A 24888-nucleotide genomic window follows, 5' to 3' on the forward strand; every position below is an offset into this window, starting at 1 on the left:
TAACGAAGCCCTAGGAGAACCATCCTGGAATCCAAAGTAGTGGCTGGGTTAGGAGTCTGATGCAGCTGTGGCCAGTGGGATGGAAGTGGGGGGCCACTAACGTGGGCTTCAGAGGAAATCCTCGATTTACTGATAATAAGATCGAGTCCAATTGGTATGGTGCTTTACTTTTCTGAACTTCATCCTTTCTCTTTTTCCATTCGACCCATCTAGAATGTGAATGTGGTGACTGGAGGTGAAGCCATTAAGAGATTATAAACATGTGGAAATCCAATGTGCTAAGACTGACAGAGCAAAAAATCAGAACCACTGTTGATCTCTGATGGCATCATTCAGTACCTTCAAACAGCTCTTGGGCAGCCTACTCTTGTTATGTGGAAGATAAAAATCTATTTGCATAGACCACTGTAATTGGGTTTTCTGTATTTCTGAATACATTTCTAATTGATGCAGTAGTGAATAAGTGGCTCAAATATGTTGATGCAGTTAGCTAGTATTAATGCAATAGCACCATGCTACACACCTTACTTATTTGCAATAATTTATTCCTTGTGAAATATTTTAATAGCAATAAGTTGTATTAATGTAATAATGAGTTTTGGGGAATTTAATATATAATTTTAATTCATTAAAATTAAATTAATGGCTTCATGATGTAAAAGTATATTCAAAAGGACCTCAAAATAAATTATAATAGCTAATCTGTATTGTTTATTATAAGTAAGGCAGAGTTCTACATACTTTACATTTAATATTTCATCCAATGCTGTTTATATGAAATCAAATGTAAATCTATGGTACTTAATGTTTCTCCCAGTCTTTTTGTTGTACATATATTACTTTTCCACAAGAGATTCTCTAAATTTCAATTATAAAAAAAAAATTCTAAGGAGATGTTACATAATTTCATTCTAGATACATCTGTGTCAAGATAGTTTGGCCAGGAGGTGAAACTGGTACAAGTTTAATACCAATGCCCCTTTAAATGTACTTTATATATAAGCATACAAGTCTTCCCATTATCATGAGCAACACTTTTTAGGTTTCGCAGAGCCATTTCTTTAATTATTCTAAAAATGTAGTTTTAATCATTAATTTGAAATAACATTGTGATAAAAGTTCATGACAAAAATTAAAATGCTGAATAATATTCTTGAATTAAAAATAATGAATAGAAGGTGAGATCCATTTAAAGGCAATTAAAAAAAAGGAACTTCTGGTTTTGGTCTGTCATGGAAAAGTATAGAAGTTGCCACTCCATCTTAACAATGAAAAAGTTGCACAAACTGAAAAATCAACATTTTTTCTTCAATCCATAAGAGAGGTACCCAGGAAGACTGTGGCCCCCTAAACTGGAGAAATAAACAGGCAAATATAGAGAATAACAACTTACCAGAGCAGAACACAGTGAGTAGCAAATTCCACAGGAAGCAGCTCCAGGTTAAGGAAACCTGACCCAGACTTCACAAAACTGCTGGCAATGTGGTGTGAGCAAGTGTGAGTAAAAAATTCCAGGGGAGCACTGTCAGAGGGGAGCCCTATACTTTTTGGTTTTACCTTCAGGAGCTTTAAGAGGTCCTCACGGTGTGTAACTGGGAAAAATTCCCTCATGCTTCTGGCAGGGGGAAGGAAAAAGAACCCTTTTGTAAAATGCCAGAGCATTCTGTTCTTAACAAGGTCTATCCTCAGAAGAAACTATTTAACCAGAGCCTGACCCGCTGGGGTTTTATCAGAGACTAATTGAGTTGGGGGAAGGGAAGTATCCAACTCCAGCTGGAGGAAGTTGGAGAAGTCAACTCTAGCCTTCCACATGTTGGAAGGGAAACATCTAAGCCCAGCCCACTCTAGCCATCCTCACATAAAGAAGTATTTGTGAACTCAGTGTGGGGTAGATTCACTAAAGAACTGAGATCTAATCACAGGACTATACAAATCTTCACACCTTACTGTACCTTACCACCCCCCTCCACAACTTACCACAACATTACGGAAAGTTTAAGCAGTTCCTTTAACCCAGTACATTGTATCTGGCAATCAGGGGGAAGAAAAATTACAAGACATACTAAAAGGCAAAAAACCTTTTTTTTTTTTTTTTTGCCAGACTAATTTATGGCAAGGATGTTGAAAATATCAGACCAGGACTTAAAAACATCTATGCTAAGAGCTTTAATGGACAAAGTACACAGTATTCAAAAACAGATGGGCAATCTAAGCAGAAGACAGAAATTCTAAAAAAGAACCAAAAAGATATGCTAGAGATCAAAAACACTGGAACAGAAATGAAGAAAAGCTTTGATGGCTTATTAGTCAATGGACACAGCAGAGGGAAAAAAAATTTGTGAGCCTGATATCTCAGTAGAAACCTCCAAAACTGAAAAGCAGAGATAGAAGACTGAAACAAAACAAAATAGAATGGAATGTTCAAGAACTGTGGGGTTACTACAAAGGAAACATATGCATAATGGGGTTATAAGGAGAAGAGAGAAATGATCCAAATATTTAAAATAATAATGACTGAGGATTTCCTCAACTGAAGCAAACAACAGATTCAGTAATCTCCAAAAACACGAGGTAAATATGTTAAAAAAAAAACCATACCTGGGCATATTGCTTTCAAATTACAGAAAAGTAACGAAAAGAAAAAAAATCCTGAAAGAATCTAGACAAAACAGAAAAACCTTACGTATAGAGGAGCAAAGATAAGAATTACATCCAATTTCACTTCAGAAGCCATGCATGCAGGAATAGAGTGGGATGAAATATTTAAAATGCTGAAAGATAGAGTCCACCAACATAGAATTATGTACACCACAAAATTATCCTGAAAAACTGGATGTGAAATAAAAACTTTTTATGATAAAAATTGAGAGAATTTCCCTGCTTTTAAAGGTGATGTTAAAAGAAGTTCTTTAGAGAAAACGAAAATGATATAGGTCAGAAACACAGATTCGCAGTAAGAAAGGAAGAGCAGTGGAGAAGAAATAAGTGGTAAATTTAAATTTTTATCTTACTCTTAACTCATCTAACAGATAATAGTTGTCCAAAACAATAATAGCAACAATGTATTCAATTATGTATGCTTATAAGTATATATATGCTTCTGTGTGAGTGAAATGAATTACAGCAATGATACAGGGATGAGAAGACAGAATAAGGATTACTTTGCTATTATGAGATACTTGCACTACCCATGAAATGATATAATGCTATTTGAAAGTCGACTGGGTTAGTGTAAATGTAATTTGCAATCACTAGGACAACCACTAAAAGAAGTAAAAAGAAAAAAGTATAGACAGTATGCTAAGAAAAGAAAGAAAATGGAATCATAAAATGCTCAATGAAGGCAAAAAAGGCAGAAAAAGAGTGGAAGACAAACATAGGAACAAAGAACAAGGGCAACACATAGTAGTAACAAATATGGTAGATATTTGTCTACCTGTTCAGTAATCATGTTGAACATCAATGGCCTAAATGCACCAATTAAAATACAAAGATTGTAAGAAACAAGACCCAAGTATATACTGTCAATAAGAAAACCACTTAAAATATAAAGACGCATATAAATTAAAAGTAAATGGAGAAAGACATAACATACTAATATTAATCAACAAGTAGGAGTAGCTACATTAATTTCAGAGCAAGCAGACTTTGCTTATAGCAAAGAAAGTGATCAGTGATATGGAAGGACATTACATAATGATAAGGGGGTCAGTTCTCCAAGAACACAAAACAATCTTTAATTTGTACGTGCCTAACAACAGAGCATCAAAATATGTGAGGCCCAAATTGACAGAACTGCAAGGAGAAGCTATGAATCACTATTATAGCTGGACACTTCACACATCCTCTATCAAAAGCGGACAGATCCAGGAGGCAGATAATCAGTAAGGACATATTACACTCAACAACACTATCAAACAACTAACTGGGTATAACTGACATCTATAGACGGCTTCATCCAACAACCACAGAATACACTTTCTTATCAAGTTTACATGGTATATTCATAAACATGGACCACATACTGGGCCATAAAACATACCTTTATAAATTTAAAATAATAGAAAGCATGAAATGTCTGTTCTCAGACATCAAGGGTATTAAGGAATCAATAATAGAAGGATATCTGGAAAATCCCCAAACACTTCGGGGTTAAACATTATACTTCCAGTGACACACAGCTCAAGGAAGAAGAGACAAGAAAAGGAAATAAAAGATGTGAAAATTGGGAAAGAAGAACAAAACTGTCTCAGTTTGCAGGTGATATGCTTGTCTATGAGAAAGTTTGAAAAGAATCAACAAAAACACTCTTGGAACTTTTAAGCACATATAGCAAGGTTATCAGATATACAGGTTAAATATATAAAAGTCAATTACCTTCCTATATACCAGTAACAAGTACAATTTGAAATTAAAATACAATGCCATTTCTGCTAGCACTCAAGGAAATACAATATTTAGGTGTAAATCTAACAAAATATGTAGCAAATTTGTATGTGGAAAACCACAGAACTCTGGTGAACAAAACTGGAGGACTAAAGAAATGGAAAGATATCCCAAATTGATGGTGAGGAAGAGTCCATATTGCCAAAAGGCATTTCTCCCCAATTTCATTTACAGATTCAATGTACTCCAATCAAAATCCTAGCAATATTTTGTGGATATTGACAAACTGATTCTAAAGTTTATGTGGAGAGGAAAAGCCTCAGAATAGCTGACGCAATACTGACGGAGAGTAACAAAGGTGGATATCTTTTAGACTTAAGACTTATTGTAAGGCTGCAGCAATCAAGACAGTGTGGTATTAGCAAAAGAATAGACAAACAGATCAGTGGATCAGAAGAGAGAGTCCAGAAATAGACCCACATTGTCAAATGATCTTTGACAAAGGAACAGACATCCACATACAAAATAATGAATCCAGGACAGAGCCTACACTCTTCGCAAAAATGAACTCAAAATGGGATCATAGTCTAAGTAAAACTGTGAAACTATAAAACTCCTAGAAGATAACATAGGAGAAAATTTAGATGACTGAGGTTTGGCAATGATTTTTGAGACACAACACAAAAGGCATAATCCACGAAAGAAAGAATTGACAAGCTGTACCTTATTAAAATTAAAAACTTCTGCTCTATGGAAGACTGACAAGAGCACAAAAAGACAAGCCACAGATTGGGGAAAAAATATTTGCAAAAGACTTATGTGGCAAAGGATTGTTAATCAAAATATACAAAAGAACTCCTAACACCCAACAATTAGAAACAAAAACCTAATTTAAAAATGGGCCAAAACCTTAACAGGCACACCACCAATGATATACATGTGGCAAAGAGAAAGGATGCTTCACATCATATGTCATCAGGAAAATGCCGACAGAACGAGATACCACTGTACATCTTTTAGAATAGCCGAAGTCTGGAACAGTCAACAAATGCTGGTGAGGATGTGGAGCAGCGGGAACTCCCATTCATTGCTGGTGGGAGTGCAAACGGGATAGCCATTTGGGAGTGCAAATGGGATAACCATTTAGGAATACAGTTTGGCAGTTTCCTATAAAACCTACCATACTCTTACCATATGATCCAGTTCACACTAAAACCTGCATGTGTATGTTTATTGCAGCTTTTTCATAATTCCCAAAACTTGGAAGCTGCCATGATGTCCTTCAGTAAGTGGATGGACACACCGTGGTGCATCCAGACAATGGACTATCAGTTGGCTCCAAAAAAAATGGACTCTCAAGCCTTGAAAAAGTATGGAGAAATCTTATGTATATGTTACTAAGTGAAAGAAAGCTACATACTTTGAAAGGCTACATAGAGTATGATTCCAAATACATGACATTCAAGAAAAGGCAAAACACTGGAGACCGGAATAAATTAGTGGCTGCTGGAACAGAGCAGAAAGGATTTTTAAGGCGATGAAACTATTCGGTATGGTAATATAAATGCGGATACAGGTCATCATAAATTTGTCCAAACCCATACAATATACAACCCCAGCTGAACCCCCATGTGAACTTCAGGCTTTGGGTCACAGAGATGTCTCAGTGCAGGTTCTGTTGTAGCACGTGTACCACTATGGTAAGGGATTTTGCTAGTGTGGAAGGCTATACGTGTGAGGGACAGGGTATGAGGCACCTGTGCTTTCTACACAATTTTGCTGTTAACCTAAAACTGCTCTAAGAAATAGTCTATATTTTTAAAAAGTTAAAGGAGGGATAGCAGGCTGGGAAGTGGTTTGAGGGGCGATTGTCATATAGCTAATGTTCTCTTTGAGCTGAGTGTGGTTCCTTCTGTGTAAATCCACTGAACTGCATACTGATAAAAATAAAATAAAAACAAGAACCAGCAGTAGACTTTCATTTCAGTCCTTAGGAATGGCTTGTCTTTTGGCTGTGTCTGACTTTCACTGACATTCAGTTACGTCCACTCAGAAAATGTAATGCCCTCACAGTTGAGCTGATGTTGGAAATTATATTTTGATCAGCTCAGCACAGAATAGCATTTAGTGGTCTTTAAAAAAAAGGAGTGTAGATTTCAAAATTTAACATGAACATTTATTTGTCACTTTAACAAGCAGTACAGTTTTTTTTCTTACATATTATATAAATATATATGCATATACTTCCTAAGAAACAGCATAGGCTTGCAATAAAAATTAGTGAGCAATAAGAAATGATAATTAAAATACAATGATAAGAGTACAAAGGAACACATACAGTGCTAAACTGCATAATTCAGAAAAAAGAATATTCTAATTTTTTTGGTACTCCTCTGCCTGCCTGCTCCTGCCAAAAAAAAGAAAGAAATCTTAGCAGACAGGAGAGCTCGTGATGAATGTCAATTGGAAAATAAGTAGCACCTTCGGTCAATAAAATGATTGTTAACATTTATTTCCAGGAATTCTAACTAGCATTTCTGATTCTGTACAGAAAATAAAACTAGTTAATATGCACCATAAAGTTCAGCTGCTGCATATTTCAACATTTGCATAGAATGTTTACTGAGAATATAAAATTGAAATGTTCAAGATCTTTAAATTTTAAGATAAAGAAAATACGACAGGTGTTTGTTTTCTACTTTGTAATTTGAAAACTAGCCAGCAAACTCCTCTAATATACATTCAACCTGTGTCACAGAATACTGTAGAATTCAATAAAAGAATTATTCTCTGCTTGGCACTTTGCCAAGCATTAAAGCTGTTACCATAAACTAATACTATGTCCTTGTCCACAAGGAGCTCACAGTCTAGTAAGAAAGAGATGAACTTGACAATACATTCAAAACCACAGGCACAATATGTATTCCCATTGAGGAATTCGATATTTGGTTTCAAATTAGTTATGTAGTGAAACTTAGAAACTACAACACAGACAGCATAAATTAAAGGTAAGTGGTAAATGATTCAGTAGTCAAACAAGTTTGCTTAAAAGTAAAGTAGGAACATATTGAACTGAATATACTTTTAAAATGATCAATATAATATATTCCTGATTTAAATAAATCTACTTATGGTTCATTAAAACAAAACATGTACTCATATGAAAATTGCAGATCTTTCCTTTTCAGTTAATTTTTTCCATGTTTTATTGCCAAGTTCAGAGCATATGTGGAAAACTTACAGAAATAGATATTCCAAGACTAAATCACAATCACTTTAAGTACATTCATCTGTAAGAAGGCAAAAAGAAGAGGGTTTTTGTATTTTCAAACTTGGACAGGCATTTCAACTGGTTTATACCTTAATTTGATATTTTGAAAAATGAAATATGTACATGTAAAAACAACTAACTGGATCAGCTTAGTGTTAAGCAGAGCCACCCTAGTCTTTATTTCACTATCACAGCGATCATAGCTGGTACATCGTGATAGGATGATCACTTGGTCTTTAAGATGCCTATGGAACAAAGCAACTATATGTAGATTTTTTTTCACTTAAAAATTGTAAAAATATAGCCTAAGATATAATTATATTTAAAAATAATTCTACCTCCCAATCCAATCCCTGAATAATTCTTGGAAAAAGTAGCTAGGTGTGGCTATTGCCAAGGAATGTCTTATATATGTCTTGTTAGCAATCTGTCATCATGTGTAACTTTTATCACAATAATCTGACTTTTGACATTTTCCCAAATGTAATAATGGGATAAAAGAGACTTATCAAATCAGTCTTAGTAGTAAATAAAATGTTTTCAAAAATTCCCCCCAAATGGGGAATTGTTCATTCTAGGAAATATTAACCTACACACTAGTCTAAAATCTTTGGAGGGAAGGGCTTTTAAATAAAAAGTTTCAATTCAAATGTAAATTTTAGCAAATATTTGGAAAGGTCCTGCTCCTCCATCTTCAACATGGTAACTTCTTTAGTCGACACATATTTAAGTAACGTGCAACCTCACCTATATCATCACAAAGGGACCTTATATTTCGCTGATACACTCACGCCACTAGGGCTTGCCACAACGCATGACAGAGACAGTAAGGGCATTGCCACCTGGGCTGAGTCTAACCAAACATCACCGACTGCCAATGGGTTTAGGACCCTGTTCACTGAAGATTTTACTGTGATGCATCAGTTTATCCAAACTTTTATTAAGGTGTTTTCTTCGGGTAAATATCCTTGATGAACTAAGCCAACAAATACTGAATAGATTACTGCTTTTACACTTTTTACAGAGTGAATGCCTACAGGCACCTACTTTCCTTCACCAGGGATCTTTTATTTAGAAGTGACTTGTTGTCTTTTCTGGAAGGGAATCTAAAGGGATAAATCCAGATAGAATATCTCAATAAGATGGGGATGGAGGTAGATGGTATCTCTAAGATAGACGAAACTCTAGTTTTCCTGTTGCCAGGCACCTGTTACAGGTTTCAGTGTTAATTACATAGAATGACCTTTTAACAAGCAAGAGTTTTTTAGCTAGATCTTATCCTAACAATTTTAACCATCTTCAGTTTCTTAGGATCAAGAAATATTTTGGGGGTGTTCTCCTTAAGGTTATATGATGGCATCATTTCTTGCATATGACTTAATAATGTAAAAAACTTGTACTGTGTGTTCTGTACTCTGGCATTATTCTAGGAAACAAGTAAATGATGCTTCTAAAATAAAATATAAGCATAGGCAAAAAAATGGAATTAATGGAATACTGTCACATGGATTCTATAAACACATTATTGGTATTTTTTTAAATGACTTAGATATTGCTACAGCAACATATATTGTGCAAAATCCTACTAGTTATTAGGTTCAACTTGGAATTACCTGCTGTGGAAATCAGCAATTATTCTTCAAATTAAGTTTACAAGTATGATTCTGCAAAGTATGATTCAGTTAGGAGAAATATATTCATTTTGACAATAAAGATTTTATCAAGTAGGGTTAGAGTGTTTCCAGGAAAATATGTATTCACTCTATAAAGTTCATGATTACAAATAGGATGGTTTATGTACTGAAATGGAGAAAAAAATGGGTTAGGGGTCAAAAGACCTAGGTACAATTTCCAACCCTGTATTTACTCGAAGGACAGATACATGTTTAGGCAAAACCCCTAACCTGTTCTAGTCTTATTCTGTAAAAATGTGGGTATCTAACAAACCTAATGTAGATGTTTGAGATGCTCAAATGAATTATTTAAGTCTATCTTTTGATACACAAATACATCAGAAACAAAATGCAATACAAGTTAAATTGCAATTACATCTAACGCTTAGAAAACAAACATTTTAATTCACATGTCCTTTCTCCCTAAATTCAGAAATATTCTTTAGTTAAAAATAGAAAGCATATGGTAGAAAAATAAAGTCTATTAAGTAGTATGTCAAAATTTTTACTCTAATGACCAAGCTGTATAAGGTGGGTCTAACTTAAAAAACATTTTAGATGAATACGAAAAACAACAAATCCAGAATGAAAGGCTTAGTCAGAATATGTTTTAACATCTCACCCTGAAATTCACATAAGAATCCCACTATTCTGTTCATCTGAACAGCATTTATCAACTTAAGCCCTAATAGAATATTGAGTATGAGTGTTCTCATCCACAGGTTTTCTAACTTACCTTGACATGTTTGAGTTAAAAATAAGGAAACAAAAAAGCTTATTTTGCCATGTGAAGAAAAAATATTTGCTGAAATGGCATTGAATTTATGATCATGGAATAACTGCCTAAGAAAATACTCCTGAATATTACTAATCTTATTAACATTTATGTATGAAGAGTGAAAATCATGGAGCTCATGCAAATTGAAGCATAAGAAAGCCTGCTAAAGAAGCAAAAATTCTGTGCTAAGAATGTCCATAATTAGATGAAAAAATTTTGAAGAAGACCTAGACTTTGTGAAAACAATGAGAGGGAAATATTTTTTAAAAATAATTATAGGAAAAAAAGAAAAAAAAAGGAAGGTAGGAGGTAAAGCACAGGATTGGGGTGGGAAAAACAGTTTGGTCTAAAAATATTCCCACATGCTCCACTAAACTCAAAAATTCTTTTTTGCAATATTATTTTTCCACTTAAGGCAGAGACCTAAAATTGTGATTCTCAATGCTGTACTTCTTTCATGAACTGCAATAAATGAAAGTGAAAAGCAGTAGGAGAGAGAAGACTAAAATAAATCACAGATCACAGCACCTTGTAGAGAAACTCAGTGGACAGTTGATTGCAAAGAAGAGAAAATCTGAACTGCAAAAAAGAAGTGAGCTCAGCAAATTATTTATTTTCAGTTGTCAACAAGGAGAGTTTATAATTCTGGTTATACAAGCATTATAATTATTGATAATTGGCCTTCTAGTTTTTAAGTGCATTCTCAAACATGAGACCATGCACATGGGTATGCAGAAATCAAAACCAAAAAAAAAAAAAAAGTGAGATGAATAAAGACTGTAATTTCACTTTTTATCTGTCATTTTAATGCTCTTTGGTACTGTGAATTGTTGTGGTAAGGAATCTAGTTGATATGATGCCACCACACTGGAAGAGCCTACAGGAGGGTTTGTAATGGTGCTATGCTGTGATGGGTAAGCTTTGTTTCTCCAAGTTGTGATACGTCAAGAAAATTAGAAAGATCCACAGATAGCAAGTGCCAATGACAGGAAGATCAATTTTTCTATATTCTTAAAAATCATATTCAATTGTATATTTATCATGCATAAGGAAGACTCATAATAATAAACAGTCTTGTAGAATATAAGCACGCTTCCTTGTCTAGGAAACCTCAATTGATCCTAAAGTAACACGGGTTCCCTTGTTTGTGAAGATGAGTGGTGGTGGCCAAGAGTATATAGGGTTGACTCCAGGAATACAGCCATTCCTGCAAATCACAAATAAGGCCAGATGCAGCACGAGTGACTCTGTGATACACATAAAACATTAGAAGTGTACATTCTGAAACAGAGCTAAGGAGAACAATATTCTAAGGATGTGACAAGTCTAGAGGGACAGGACAAAGGCAGTGGCATGTGTTGCCTCTATACAACAAGTGGACAGAAAGGAGGATGGAAATACAGATGCTCTGGACACGTGAAAAATGAGTTAGGGTGTAGGGGGAGTTTGTATTAAATGATGAAAGTTAATATATATTGTACAGATGAACCAAAGCATTTGTATCTCACAAACTTTAAAAACATTTGTGGTAGTTTGGGACAATCCTCTATATGGGACTCATTATAGTTACGAATATAAAGTTTCATAGTAAGTACTTTTTATTTCGAATCATAATCCGTAGCAACCAAAATGGGAATTACTTATCCATAAAGAAAATAACATTTTTCTTCTAAATCCAACCTCAGGGAAAACACATTAGGCCTGAGTCATATAAGCATATCGTTATTCTTATGAAAAAGTCACATTAAAACAATCATGGCTATTATATAATCATTACCATTAGATGGGATAATTTGCATTGGCTAGAAAAGCAGGCAACCTGAAATTATATATTCAGGTTACAGAAAATGCAGTCATTAATAAACACTGAATAAATCAATGCAAATTGCTATTAAGCCTAATTGATTCACCATATAGGGTTTAATTTTTTCATATCTGTATTTTATCTACTTTCGCTTCTACAGTTTCTACAGGGAAGCAACATGGTAGTGATACCCCAGGGGTTTTTCCTGTTTTTATATAAACCTGAGTTTTTGTTCTGGTTCTCCCACACACTAGCTTTTAACTTTGGATAATTCGCTGAACTTCTTTGCATGCGTTTTTTGTTTTGTTTCAATTATTACATGAGGCCAACAGCCTCCACACGATTGGTTTGAATATCAAAAAGTAGTATGTAGGCAAAATACATGACACATAAATATTAGTTCCCTTCTCCTTTTGCATTAAATTGAGCCTAACAATCATGACTTTGTATTTTATTAAAAATCTGAAACATGATACAAATGAGAGCTTTTTTTTTGAGGTGTTTTTGGATGGGAAATATTCCAACTAACTGGTTAAGGATATCACTACATCCTACAACCTCAATATAAAAACTGACATTTACATCATCCATTTTTTTTTTCAAACTTGATTGTCATGTGCAGCCAGAGAAAAATGAGTAAAAAAATAACAATTTTTTAAAAGTGCATAGTCAAATATATCAAACCTAGTTATTTTACTTACTTCCTAGTGTCTGGGGTGGGGGTGGTATGAGATAAAGTGGGTGAATGAAACTGATGAGCCGTGAGTTTACACTGAGAAAACATAGTCTCCAAGGTGACATACACTAACAGCCTGATCCACTGCCTCTCAGTGTGTTGACTGAATCCAAAAAGGATCGGAAAAGAGGGTGGGAATAATAGGCCAGGACAAGTCTATACCCAATATTCTGTTCATTAACCAGTGTAGGCATATTTAAGGTTAAATGGTGAGACATACTGGGGGCTTATTCATCACAAACAGAAAAATACACTAGCCAGTGATCACAAATTATTTCAGTACCCTTGTTTATGATAATCTTCCTTCTGTACAATTCCATAATGGAGGAATGGGACTAAAAGGGATATTGATGGTATGTTCTGATCTTACTATGATTTCTTGAACATCGAAAACCTGTTAGTCCCTTGGGGAAGAAATATGTTCTACACCAATTGTTGCAGACACAGATGTTAACTGTACTTCCTCCTCCATTTATGTGACTACATAATAATTAGTGTTCTAGGCTGATAATTTCTTCTCAACCTTTGAAAGATTCTGTTCAAATAGCATATATTCTAACAACTGCAAGGAAAAGTGAACACCTAGAAAATTAATTTTCCCTTGGAACAATTTTGAATACCGTATGTGGGCCTACAACACTGTTTCAAGTGTGTTCTAATTTAATTTTCAACATTTATGTATGGGAATTATGTGTGTGATCTGTAGCTTTGTATAGTGCTATGCCAGGCATTGCTGTATACGTCTCCTCATGTGCTTTGAATGTGCAATTTCACTTCCCTTTTATTTTTTAATAATTTAAGATAATCAGTGTTAGAAATGAAAAGTTAATGAAGATGACCAGAGAGCAAAAGAACAAATACAAATTAGTTTTGACTTAACAAGAAACTCACGAGAAAATAAATGTCCTTCTATGGAAGGAGTCACTGGAACGTATCCACCAGCGTGTCTCTACCAGCATGTGTTAAAAGGGACTGCAGCCTTAGTCCTAACGCCCCTTGAAAATTACTTTGTTGTTTAATTTCCTCCTGGGGTCTGATAGCTATATTAATTTAAATATGTATTTTCAAAGAATTCAGTACATTTTCTGGAAATGTTTAAGATTGGAGACTTAGTACATAATTTATGATGCCACATTTCTTGTGATGAGTTACGGATGGATACAAAAACACTAATAATGAAAACAGCTCATTCAAGACTGAACATTGGGTGAAATTAAATTAAAAACAGCCAATACTGCCACATTTTTCTTGATTTGTTCACCTATGGTTTGGCACATATTGTTTTATCTAATATTTAAAAAATGCAAATACCTCTTCAAATTTAAAAAAGGGAATGTTAAATGAAAAATGAAATTTTATATAGCTTCCTATGGATGAGCCACATGCTTAAACAGTGCATAAATTTTACAAATCAATTCCCTAATGTTAAACATCACAAAAGCTTGGTATTCAGGTATAATTTTCTAGGAAATATGAAGAGCACTGGCCTCTACTGCAATAAAAAAAATTCCTTTTGATATCTTAAAGAGGGACATCACTTCAGTAATCAAGCACTAAATGCTTTTCATTAATCACGATCTTAAACCTCTGATGTATAGGTGTAAAAACTCACAAATCGAGCCATAATGCACACAGTATTTCTTATTTAAAAATACTTTATCACTCAAAATGGTTTTGAACACACAGAACTATCATATGCCTCTAGATTCAAGAGTGATTCAGATTCTAGGTGTTTTCACATAATTATGAAAATGAGAAACTGCTCAATTAACCTGGGCTGCAACATAGAAAACTTCTTGCTAATGTATTATAAACCATACCTACACTTCCCAAGTGTATACCAAGTCACACACAGCTTCCAGTTTACAAGTGTTTATTTCTCATCTCCTGGTTTAGTTGTATTCACAGGAAGCAGGAAGTCTAACCAGTAGAGGGCAGACTCTTCAAGTGCTGGTATTCCTATAATATGAAGCATTTTTAGTGGCTGAGTAAAACGCCTACTGGGGTTTGCTTTTTGCTTTTGCATTTTGGGGAGGAGAGGAAAATGAGGGAGCATAGAAGGCTCGTTATAAGCACCTCCTACTTTTAGTAAGCTTTACTCAGATGGATTACTTATAACAATAATCCTCTGATCACTGGCTATGAGCTGTGAAAAGTTAGAATTAGGTCTATTTGTAAGCCTGCCAATCAGGATTGTGGTTGATTCCACTATGATGTCTCAGTGTGACAATGAGTCTGGATTGAGTTCTGATTAAAAGAAGTCCCTGGTATTACTTTCTGGATTACTAACTAAAATCTTTTAAAAATCAATGCATATAGCTCATTGCTAGGAGCCATTTAGGCTTTTAATTTGATTTACATATTAGGTAAGAATTTTGAAAATTATTTGAGGGCTTTGTTCTCTAGCACCAGGTACTAATGGCCCCCCTTAAAGAAATCATGTTCATGGATTGATCAAACATAACAGTGCTCAGAGATAATAGTCTAAAATGGAGTTTTTTTCTTTTTTTCAGACTTACTTGGTATATGGAAATGTTCTTTTTACAACAGTTAGTTACATTTTCAAATTAAGATCATCTTAATCTTCACCCATGTTCTTATCTTTATAAAATCCACTTATAAAGTAGTATGCAGATACACATTTCTATTTTCTCCATGGATTTACAGTAAAATGAAAAGTACAGTGGTAAATATTTTTTGACATATTTGTCTTTTGTTTTCCAGATGCTCTGTGTGCATGTGAGTATGTGAGAATGAGAATGTGTGTGTGTTTTGGGCACACATACATGCAAAAGGGAAAAATTTATTTTCCTTCATTTCCATTTTATATTTAAATATCAAATAAAAAATGAAATATGGAGAGGGCTTTCTTATGGGGTTAAACATACTACTTCTACTACTTAAACCAGAGATAAGGGATTTAGATCTCTGTAATTAAATCTGGACTCACTGGAAGACTAAAAATGATTTTAATCACCACAAGCGGAGTCATGTATGGTAATAAACCCATTGCATGGATTCTTTATATGCATAGTCTCAAAATTTAACTGCCCAGATAAATTTTAAAAAGCAAACTTATTTAACATTTGCCACTGAGGAAAATCTCATCTCCATCCTTAATGATGACTCCACATCTCAATTAAAAACCTTTCCAATATTTTGGAAAAAAAAATACTCATAAGAAAGTCATAAACACTGAGATCAGCGATGTGACTCTTGCTAAATATTAGTTTCTCTCTCTGAAAGACTACTCCTTGGTCTCATATTTTGGACATTATCATCATGATGTTCAGATTTGTTCAACGGTTCAGATTCTTTGCACTCAGTTTTGTTCATTTTCTTCTTCGCTTGTTCCAAATTCTTTTCTTTGGCCAGCAATCTATAGTTTATAGCATTGCCAATAAGCAGCCAAACGCTTGATATGAACACAATAGATCCACAGGCCAGATACATGTATTTATATTGTCCAGTTTCATCCACCAATTTGCCTAAGAGACAAAGAACATCTTTTAAGATAGCATAGTAAAATAGCCATAAAATGATAAAATATTCAAATAAAGTCTCCCACAAAGTGTGTACCTAGTTCCTATTTAACTTAATATCAAATGAGACTTTAACAAAGAAAAAAAAATCTAAACTATGATTTCTATATGCACAGAAAAGGCAAGCATAGGCACATGCAACTACATTACCAGAATATTAAATTTAAAATTATTGCCTTGAATAAAAATGTACAACTAAGGCAAAGTAGGTATATAAATTCACAAATACACATGTGTGAGATACATTTTCGTATCTATATATGTAGAATTAGATATATCTATTTATTTACATATATACATTTTAATTGCTTCATTATTTCCACGCTTCACAACTTACCAATAAAGGGAAAACTACATTATTTAGGACAGACCCAAAGGCTTTTTATAAGGTTCCTGACAGGGCAAAATTTACTAAATGGTTTCTCTGTGCCCAGTACTAGCTAAACACTTTATTTCTAATAATCTCATTTAATCCTTATAATTTGACCATGGTTACCTTGTGAATGAGTGGCAGAATATGAACTCTAATCAAGGTCTGTCTGAATCCCATATTCTTAACTACTCTACAGAATGGCTTCAACAGACCTCTTGGTTAAGTGTCATGTCACTTTATGGGCTAATCACAATTTTTTACATTATCTCAATCTAGATTATAAGGGCCAAACCAATCAGGAAGTACTTATTCCATTTGATTATCAGGAACACTTAAAAACTAGCTTGCTGCTGTATGATCTGAAGGTTTACTGACTTTTGAAAATGTTTCACTCTATGCTTAGCTTTGCCTCTTGCTTCTGCAGGCATCTAATTCTTTACAATAATTATTATCAGCAAGATGTAGTGTACACAAATCTGTATTATTTAATCACATGCCTATTCCAGGTGATTCTGTTATAGATTTGTCTGTTTAGTCAGAATGTCTATCATTCTGACTAGCATCTAGTCAGTGGCTAAGTATTCAATTTAGCTACTTGTGAAATGATCTATGTGAGCAAAGTTCTCTGTTTTAATTAGGTAAATGGTGGAATAGGATTGTTTGATTCAGTATGACACATCCATAAACATAACAAAAATTGCATAATCCAATTTTCCCTTCAAACTGGAGTCAAACATTTCTAGTCAAACAGTGATTGTTACACTTCTAAATACATAACCAGTAGGTGTATGGCCCCATCAGAGTTAATATCATTTTGGCTGCCATATCAATGTATTTGCTACATGCTTTGGGAATTTTTTAGCATCATCAAGAAACCACATATGATTTCTACAACTAAAGCTTTAGCTTTCATGAGTGCAGCAGTGAAAGTATGGGCTGAAACAAAACTAAAAATCACACTGTACCTATATTACACTGTTCTACTAACAAGATCATCAGCATCAGCAACTGTTTAAGAATAACAACAATATCCATTCATTCAGAAGTGCTCACTGGGTGCCTACTTTCTGCCAGATGCCATTCTAGCAGTGACCTAATGCTAGAGAAGAGAAGCCAGGAGTGTCTAAAAGTCAAGGAGTGTCAAGGGTAGCAGGAGGCAGAAACAGGATGACAACAATGGATGTATTACAGCTGTCTACAGCCTGAGAACTTCAACGAGGTTCCCCAGACCAATTATTGCCATTGTCACTGCAGGTACAATGGTTTGAAACATTAGCATGTAAGCATTGAGGGACACTGAAACTGATGTAAATATCATTAATATAGACTCTCAGCACAGGTTGAGTTGGCCAAATTGGATTCCTTCATATCAATCCTTAGAGCCCATTCACTCTGTTGACCCGACTCAATTTGTTTTCATCCCCCTATGGTTGGTGAAATACAATTTTCTCTATTGATACTTGGAATTTTATTGCTCATGAATAGGCTTCTAAAACCCACTTGGCAAAACAAATTCTGTTTGAAAAGATAGGCCAGTTGTCCTTGTCTTATATATCAAAATCAATTGGCTGATAAATGAGACCCTCTGGGGCTTTCACTTTTAATGGAAAATTATTTTGCAGCCATGGTACATCCACGTTGACAGGGCTATCACCCTGGTGGACAGAAAACTCAACGACTGCACTCATTTCTGACCAAATGAAAAAACAAAAGGTGAGAAAGGTCAATGATGACTTAAGACTAACAAAGTAAACATAAATTTTCCCACTTTTCAAAATAATTCCTTGGCGACATGTAGGAAACAGTTTAAAAACTGACTTAAAGGCATGTAAACATTTACATTTAGCCAGGCAGTTACTGTGACCACCAGGGAGCAGGACAAGAGTTTCAGCAATCTAAGTTTAGTATTAACCAAAACAATGTTCAATGGTTACTGGAAAAGACTGGACTGCAAAAGCACTTAATACTTATGACATTAAAGTCAAAGACTAAACAAAGCCTTATCTTCAAAAATGAGCTTATGCATGTGTCCTTACCAGTCTTGTTACTGGGTAATTTAGTATAGATACTTTCATAGGCATGACTGAAAACATTTCAAATTTTAAAATCTAAAGGTAAGCTTTATAATTTACAAATATGGAATCTAAGTAGCTGATCAAAAAATGACCTTGAATTTCTCTTCATTCTTGCATTAGAAACATACACAGAACCCATTTATATATATATATATATATATATATATATATATATATAAATACACAAAACATACAGATATTCACATATTCCTATTCGTGATACTATAAAACTAATCCTTCCTTAAGCATGTAACAGGTTCCTTATTAATACAGCCAATGTATTCCACTAATAAAATAGATTCTGACCTCCTGAGAACATTCTTTTATATTATTGACTCATTTTAATATAAACAGAAGTCTGTTCACCAATGATTTAAAAAAAAGAGTCACTTTATTTTTATGATTAAAAGCACCAAGTAACTGATATGGGTAAAAACCTAAAAACTATGCTGCTAATTATCTCATTTAAATTTTTAAGTTCATAGGTCCAGGCTCTGAAATAAATTTATGTCTAAAATGGACTAAATATGAGATTGTAAATTATATAATAAAACCTAATATACCCAGTCTTTCAGGATATTGGTATGTATTTTAACAGACCCCATTATGCACTACCAGGAAGATCCTGGTGAATGCCTACCAATTTTACACTTTTTGCTGTCCTTGATGGAAATTACCCTTACCAGCAAGAGGAGGGCCAAGAAGAACTGGACAACATTCCACAATGGTGACAAGTCCCACTGCACTGGAAAACCTTTGTGCACCGACAAGGTCCATGAGCGTTTCGAAGAGGACACTGCTAACACTCCCAAATCCAAGGCCAAAAAATATAGCATATATCACCAGGCTCGTGTAGTCCTCTGCCAGCGGGCACAGGAGATGACACACGCCATTGAACATGACTGCCAAACTGAAGAAGTACTGGATTCGGGGTCGGATAAATTTGGAGTTTGCGATAAATCCTACAGAAGGCCTAGCAAACATATCAACAAAAGCCATAACAGACAGCAAGAAAGCTGCTGAATATTCATCGATTCCCTTGTCTTTAGCATAAGGAGCCAAGAATATGATGGGGGCAAAAAACCCTAGAAACATAATGACATTTCCAGATAAGTATATCAGAAATCCCCTATGCTTAAAAAGGGAGAAATCTAAATATTTATTAATTTTGTCCCATAGTGACTTCTTCTTATGGCTTTTTTGCACATCTGAATCATCTGCTCTCATGACAACCTTATTTTGAGGCTTGATAGTAGTTTGTTTGGGTCCAATGGGTCTCATGAGGGCCCCAGCCACACAGGCGTTCAACAGTATACCTCCCAAAATCAAGAAGCTTCCTTTCCAGCCAAAAGTATTAAAAAGGAACTGATTGAAAGGAGCCAATGTACTTAAGAAAACAGGACTTCCTGCCATGGCGAGTCCATTCGCCACGGGTCGTTTCTTATAGAAGTATTTGCCAATGATCGTTAAGGCAGGCTGCAGGTTGAAGGCTAGCCCTAAACCTAGAAAGAACAAAACAAAAGGAAGAAAAACATAAATACATTAGGCCACTCACAAAATAAATTACTCTTCAAAATGTACATTCAGGTGGGGAAGGCAGGCTGAAAGTGCAACAACAGGTAGTCATTTTTGATGATTATAAATATCAAGAGAATCGCACATAAACAGAAAGGTTCTCCTAACCAGACTCTTCAACTGTCTAACAGGTTCATATTCCTTTCATTTTAAAGCACAAACATAAAACACCAAGAGCTTCTACAGATGTTGATAGACTAGGCTGAAAGTAGGACACAATTATTAGTTCTTTATTATAGTCACTTAATTCCACAGATAAATTAATCTCTATATATCTATATTTATATACATAAACATATATATTTATATACCCATCTATAGAATATATTTCTTCCTTGCGGGAGAGTGCATTTAAAATGTAAGTAATTTTTTTATAAGTTGAGCAGAGTGAACAGACAAACAAGGAGGTCATATATAAGCAATCTTAGGTTTCTCCACAGATAGTTTGTTCAAAATCATGCAAATAATAAAAAAAGAGGAATAGACTCCTGCCTTTAATTTCATGCTCTACATCACTCACATTCCACATTTCATGAATATAGATGCACATGCGCGTTAACTAAAAAGTAAATAACATTTTTGCTTGAAAAATATTCTTATTTCAGGGAGTAAAGCCTATTTTTTTTTGAGTCAGAAGTTCCTACTGTCTAGGGAACTCCTGGGCAGTGCTGAGGTCACCTTTGAGAGATGAATTGCTTCTGGTAGCTTGCCAAGGTACTATTTTGGCAATAGTAATGAAGACATTTGTTTAAAAAGTACATAAAATTGATTTCTATAAACTAGCTCTTTCCCCCTTAGACTAGGCATTATTCTATACTATTTAATGGGATCTAGAAATAAGGATTTTTCTGCTTTTCCCAATTTATGTAAATTGGGACAGTATTGCAAAGTGGTTAAGTATTTGGATTCTGGGACACTCAGTTCCGAGTACAAATACTTACTGCAAAGCTTTAACATATATTTTCTAGGAATTGGGGGGGCCCCAAAGTTGACATAAAGGAGTGTTACTCTGGAGGAACAGGGCAGTAAGCTCTCTGAACCACCTCGGCCACACCGGTGAGATATGCAGAACTATGTATAATTAGATTCAGTTTATGAGTAACAAGACTGACCAGCAGTGGGCAGCAGCCTGTGAGTGGAAGGACCCCAGTTAGAACGCAGGAATTGTGTTCTGAAGTTCAAATTTCTTTATCTTATAGAACTGCCCCAGCCCCCTGCCCCCTCCCACCTATATTCTGTCACTTGAAATTTTACCTTCAGATGTTATTTCAAGCTCTCCCAAGGAAATAACAGCCATTTATGTCCTATTCTGTCACAGGACTTGAAATCAAAAGATCCGAATCTGCCTCAACTACTTACCTATGAGTACTAGTGGGCAAAACACTTAGATTTCTGGAGCTCCAATGCCCTCAATAACCACAAGAAAGGTTTTGCCAAAATCTAGTAAGTTTCAGAACTGTAAGATGTTATATAATGATATTGTGATTATTATTAAACTTTTTTATTTAAAAGTAACAAAATGTTGGGCACTCTGTAAAGCACTATATATTTAATTTTTACATTAATCATTCCAACAACTCCCAAAGGAAAGAGATATCATTTCCTCCATTTTAAAGATAACAAACTGAGGCATAAGGAGATTAATTTACCCATAATCATTCAGCTAATATGTGCTGACTCAGGTTTAAAAACTAAACCTGTCTGATTCAGATATATAACCAAAATATAGTAGCTGATAATGACTCAAGATAGACCCTTCCTAGGTATATTTAATGGTTGACTCTGGAAGCATCAAAGCTCAAGACCCAAAGGAATGTAATTAAAGTTGAAATAACATATAATGCTGTTGATATTTGTGGAAGAGTAATAGCAAAAATCATCTTTTCCCTAAAATATCCACTTGTAGTCCCAGCCTGATTTCTATGGTCAAATGCAATACACAGCATTTCTAAACAAAGGAAAGGGCATTGTCTCCATTATAACAACTCTTAGCTATACAGAGATTCTCATTTACAATGTTCAAAGGTGTTTTACCATATCAAAAGGGAAGAGAGTTGTCCATAGGTTGTAACATCGCTATTACTATAGGCTTTAATATATCTAATTTTTTTTCATTAAATGATACGTAAGTACAAGCTTAGAATGGCCTAAAGCTCTCTAAAAAGAGGATTTTTCTTTTTATCTGTAGACGTAAGGAAAAGATTCAATTTCTTCATATATTGAAGTCTAATTTTTCTTAAAACTTTTTGAGTGTAACTTGTTGAATGAAATTTATTGTTGAGGCAAATATAAATGGTATTTTCCAAATGGACATATTCAGTTCAGTTTGAGTCAAAAGACATTACACATGAGAAACAACTGTGATCAAGTAATGAATGGTATGTCATTTAAAAATACCTGTGTTTAGTGGCATCTAGAGCTTTACAACAGAATCCTTTCATAAGGAAAAGAAGGCACACGCATGCAGAGTTCTACCACTATTTAGACACAGACAACAACAATTATATTATTAAAGCTAAATCAGGGCATCTAAAAAACACCTTTTGGGCACCATTTTTAACCTACTGGGAGTATTAAGTCAGACTCCAGTAGTAGTAAGTAATGCAAAATAATTTTTAAAAACATGAAGCTATTTACAGGCCAGAAAGTGTGTCTACAGCAACACCTTAACCAGCTGAAGAGTAAAAGGTTAAACAAAAAAAACAAACCAAAGCTGGTTTATTTTTGACATGCATGTCATCACATGTGACATGTCGGGTAACTCGTTTTCTCCATTTCTTGAGAAGAGTTTGGCCATTCTGTAGCTAGTATTTCAACGTACTAGGTGAAAATACTTGAAGAGCGCATCTGATATAAAAAGAACATTCAAAGAAAACAGTAATAACATTCAGTTGTTTATGCTTCTCACAGAGCTTTGCAAACAACAGAATAACTAAGAAGAAAATAAACTGAAAATAAAGCTTGACTTACCTCCAATGAACCCCACAGTGAGGTAAAGCTCTGTTACACTGGTACTGAAAGAGGCTGTGACCATTCCCACGCAACACAGCAAACCTCCGGCCATCACCACGGGCCGGCTACCATATTTATTCACCAACACACTGCTTATGGGACCTGAGGAAGAGGAGAAATTAGGAAATATTCAGTTGCTACATCATTAATTCTTTTTAATATTTATTAATTTTCAAAGTTGAGAAAGCATGTTTTAATGATCAAAGAAATATTTAGTTCATATTGAATATAATGAAGACTTTTCAATACTCTCCAGTTATCTGGTTATCTTTAATCATATATGTATATATGAAAGCACATAAAATAATAAATTAGAAGTGCTTAACATATAGTTTGATAGGACCAAAATCATTCAATACTTGATGGGGAAGTTTTTCAACAGGAAATAAGCTAAAATATTTGAATATCTTAAAATGCAGGTGCATTTATGTAACAAAAATCTGGGGATTATATAAATGACTTGTCTGTGGTAGACTTTTATTTTCTAGAATACAATGTGTGCACAAACACATAAATGACCTTTATTAGAGCTCAAATTATTTTATTTTTTTATACCCCACTGTGATTTTTCCTTAATACCTTATTTCTTTGATTCTTAGACACCAATTGTTTTAATAGCTTATTATACTAGAAATGTCATATTTGAAATTATAGTATGGATAGTCCCTTCATCCCATTCCTCAGATGGCAGACATAGGTAGAGCTAATCATGGCTTCTGCATGCTTGAATTTGGTTATTATTTCTGTGGCTTGTTTGGACAATGGCAATACCTTACATTTTAATCAAACAATTAAAGGACTATTTAAAAAAAAAGACTTTGAATATGAACCCTGATTGTCATCTGAATAATATTCTGTTGACCTATGTAGGTGAGGTCAAGAGAGAACCAGCATCAAAACTTACAGGGTACGTGAAGCAGTTTAGATGGTATTATCAGACAAAATGGTACATCTCACTGGTAAAGAGAATAATTTTACGTGTGAAACATGAACAGCAAGGATTCTGACAAAAAGTGATTGAGAAGGGCCAGATATTGATGGGGAGAAGTCTTCAGAATGACTTACTCCATTTATTTAATGTACATTTTCCAAAGTATGTGTATGTGTCTGTATAAAATACTCAGGAGTAAGATAAGCTATGTTTATGTCTAGAAAAGCTGTTGATAATTACAAAATGAAAGTTCTAAATATTAATAAATTGTTGCTTCTTATGTTAAGCAAAGCATTTCTTTTACTTTAGTGGTGAACATAAAATAACAGGGCGACTTGACAGCTGACACTCTCTTCGATTCAGTTAACATCCATGCTATTGAATGAGACCTGCCAATGTGTAAATGGTTTGATTTGACATTTCTTTCTTAACGTAAATTTGTATTTCATCTGAAACTAGGAGCACTGCTTTGAGGAAAACATAGCACATTAGGTCAGAATTCTCAGTCTAATATTTAGCCTAGGGGAAAAAAATGGTTTTTAGTTAATACTATAACTAAAAAATTTCCTAAGTGCTGTTGCCTGTACTTACAAGTTTTTACATGAATAGTTTTTAAAATACATCGAGATGCATTTGTCAGTACAGCCTATTCTTTCCTACAAGTATAGTGATTTTTATTCTTTAAATATAAGTTTGAAATAAAACTTTATGGCCTAAGACTATTTAAAATTA

General features: G+C 34.3%; 1 protein-coding gene across 5 annotated transcripts in view; it reads right to left on the bottom strand.

Moving 5' to 3' along the window:
• Positions 1-6540: 6540 nt before the first annotated feature.
• SLC16A7 (solute carrier family 16 member 7) overlaps positions 6541-24888 on the bottom strand; it is a 171694-nt gene continuing 153346 nt past the window's right edge. For all 5 annotated transcript variants that reach the window (XM_036991969.2, XM_036991970.2, XM_073213356.1 and 2 more), the window contains 3 exons: positions 23184-23327; positions 19322-20140; positions 6541-16136 (listed from right to left, as the gene is read on the bottom strand). In XM_036991969.2, coding sequence (XP_036847864.1) covers positions 15868-16136; positions 19322-20140; positions 23184-23327 — 1232 coding nt within the window. In that variant the 3' untranslated portion in view covers positions 6541-15867. The remainder of the gene's footprint in view (positions 16137-19321; positions 20141-23183; positions 23328-24888) is intronic.

The sequence above is a fragment of the Manis javanica genome, chromosome 10 (assembly GCF_040802235.1).
Source record: "Manis javanica isolate MJ-LG chromosome 10, MJ_LKY, whole genome shotgun sequence".
NCBI lineage: Eukaryota > Metazoa > Chordata > Mammalia > Pholidota > Manidae > Manis > Manis javanica.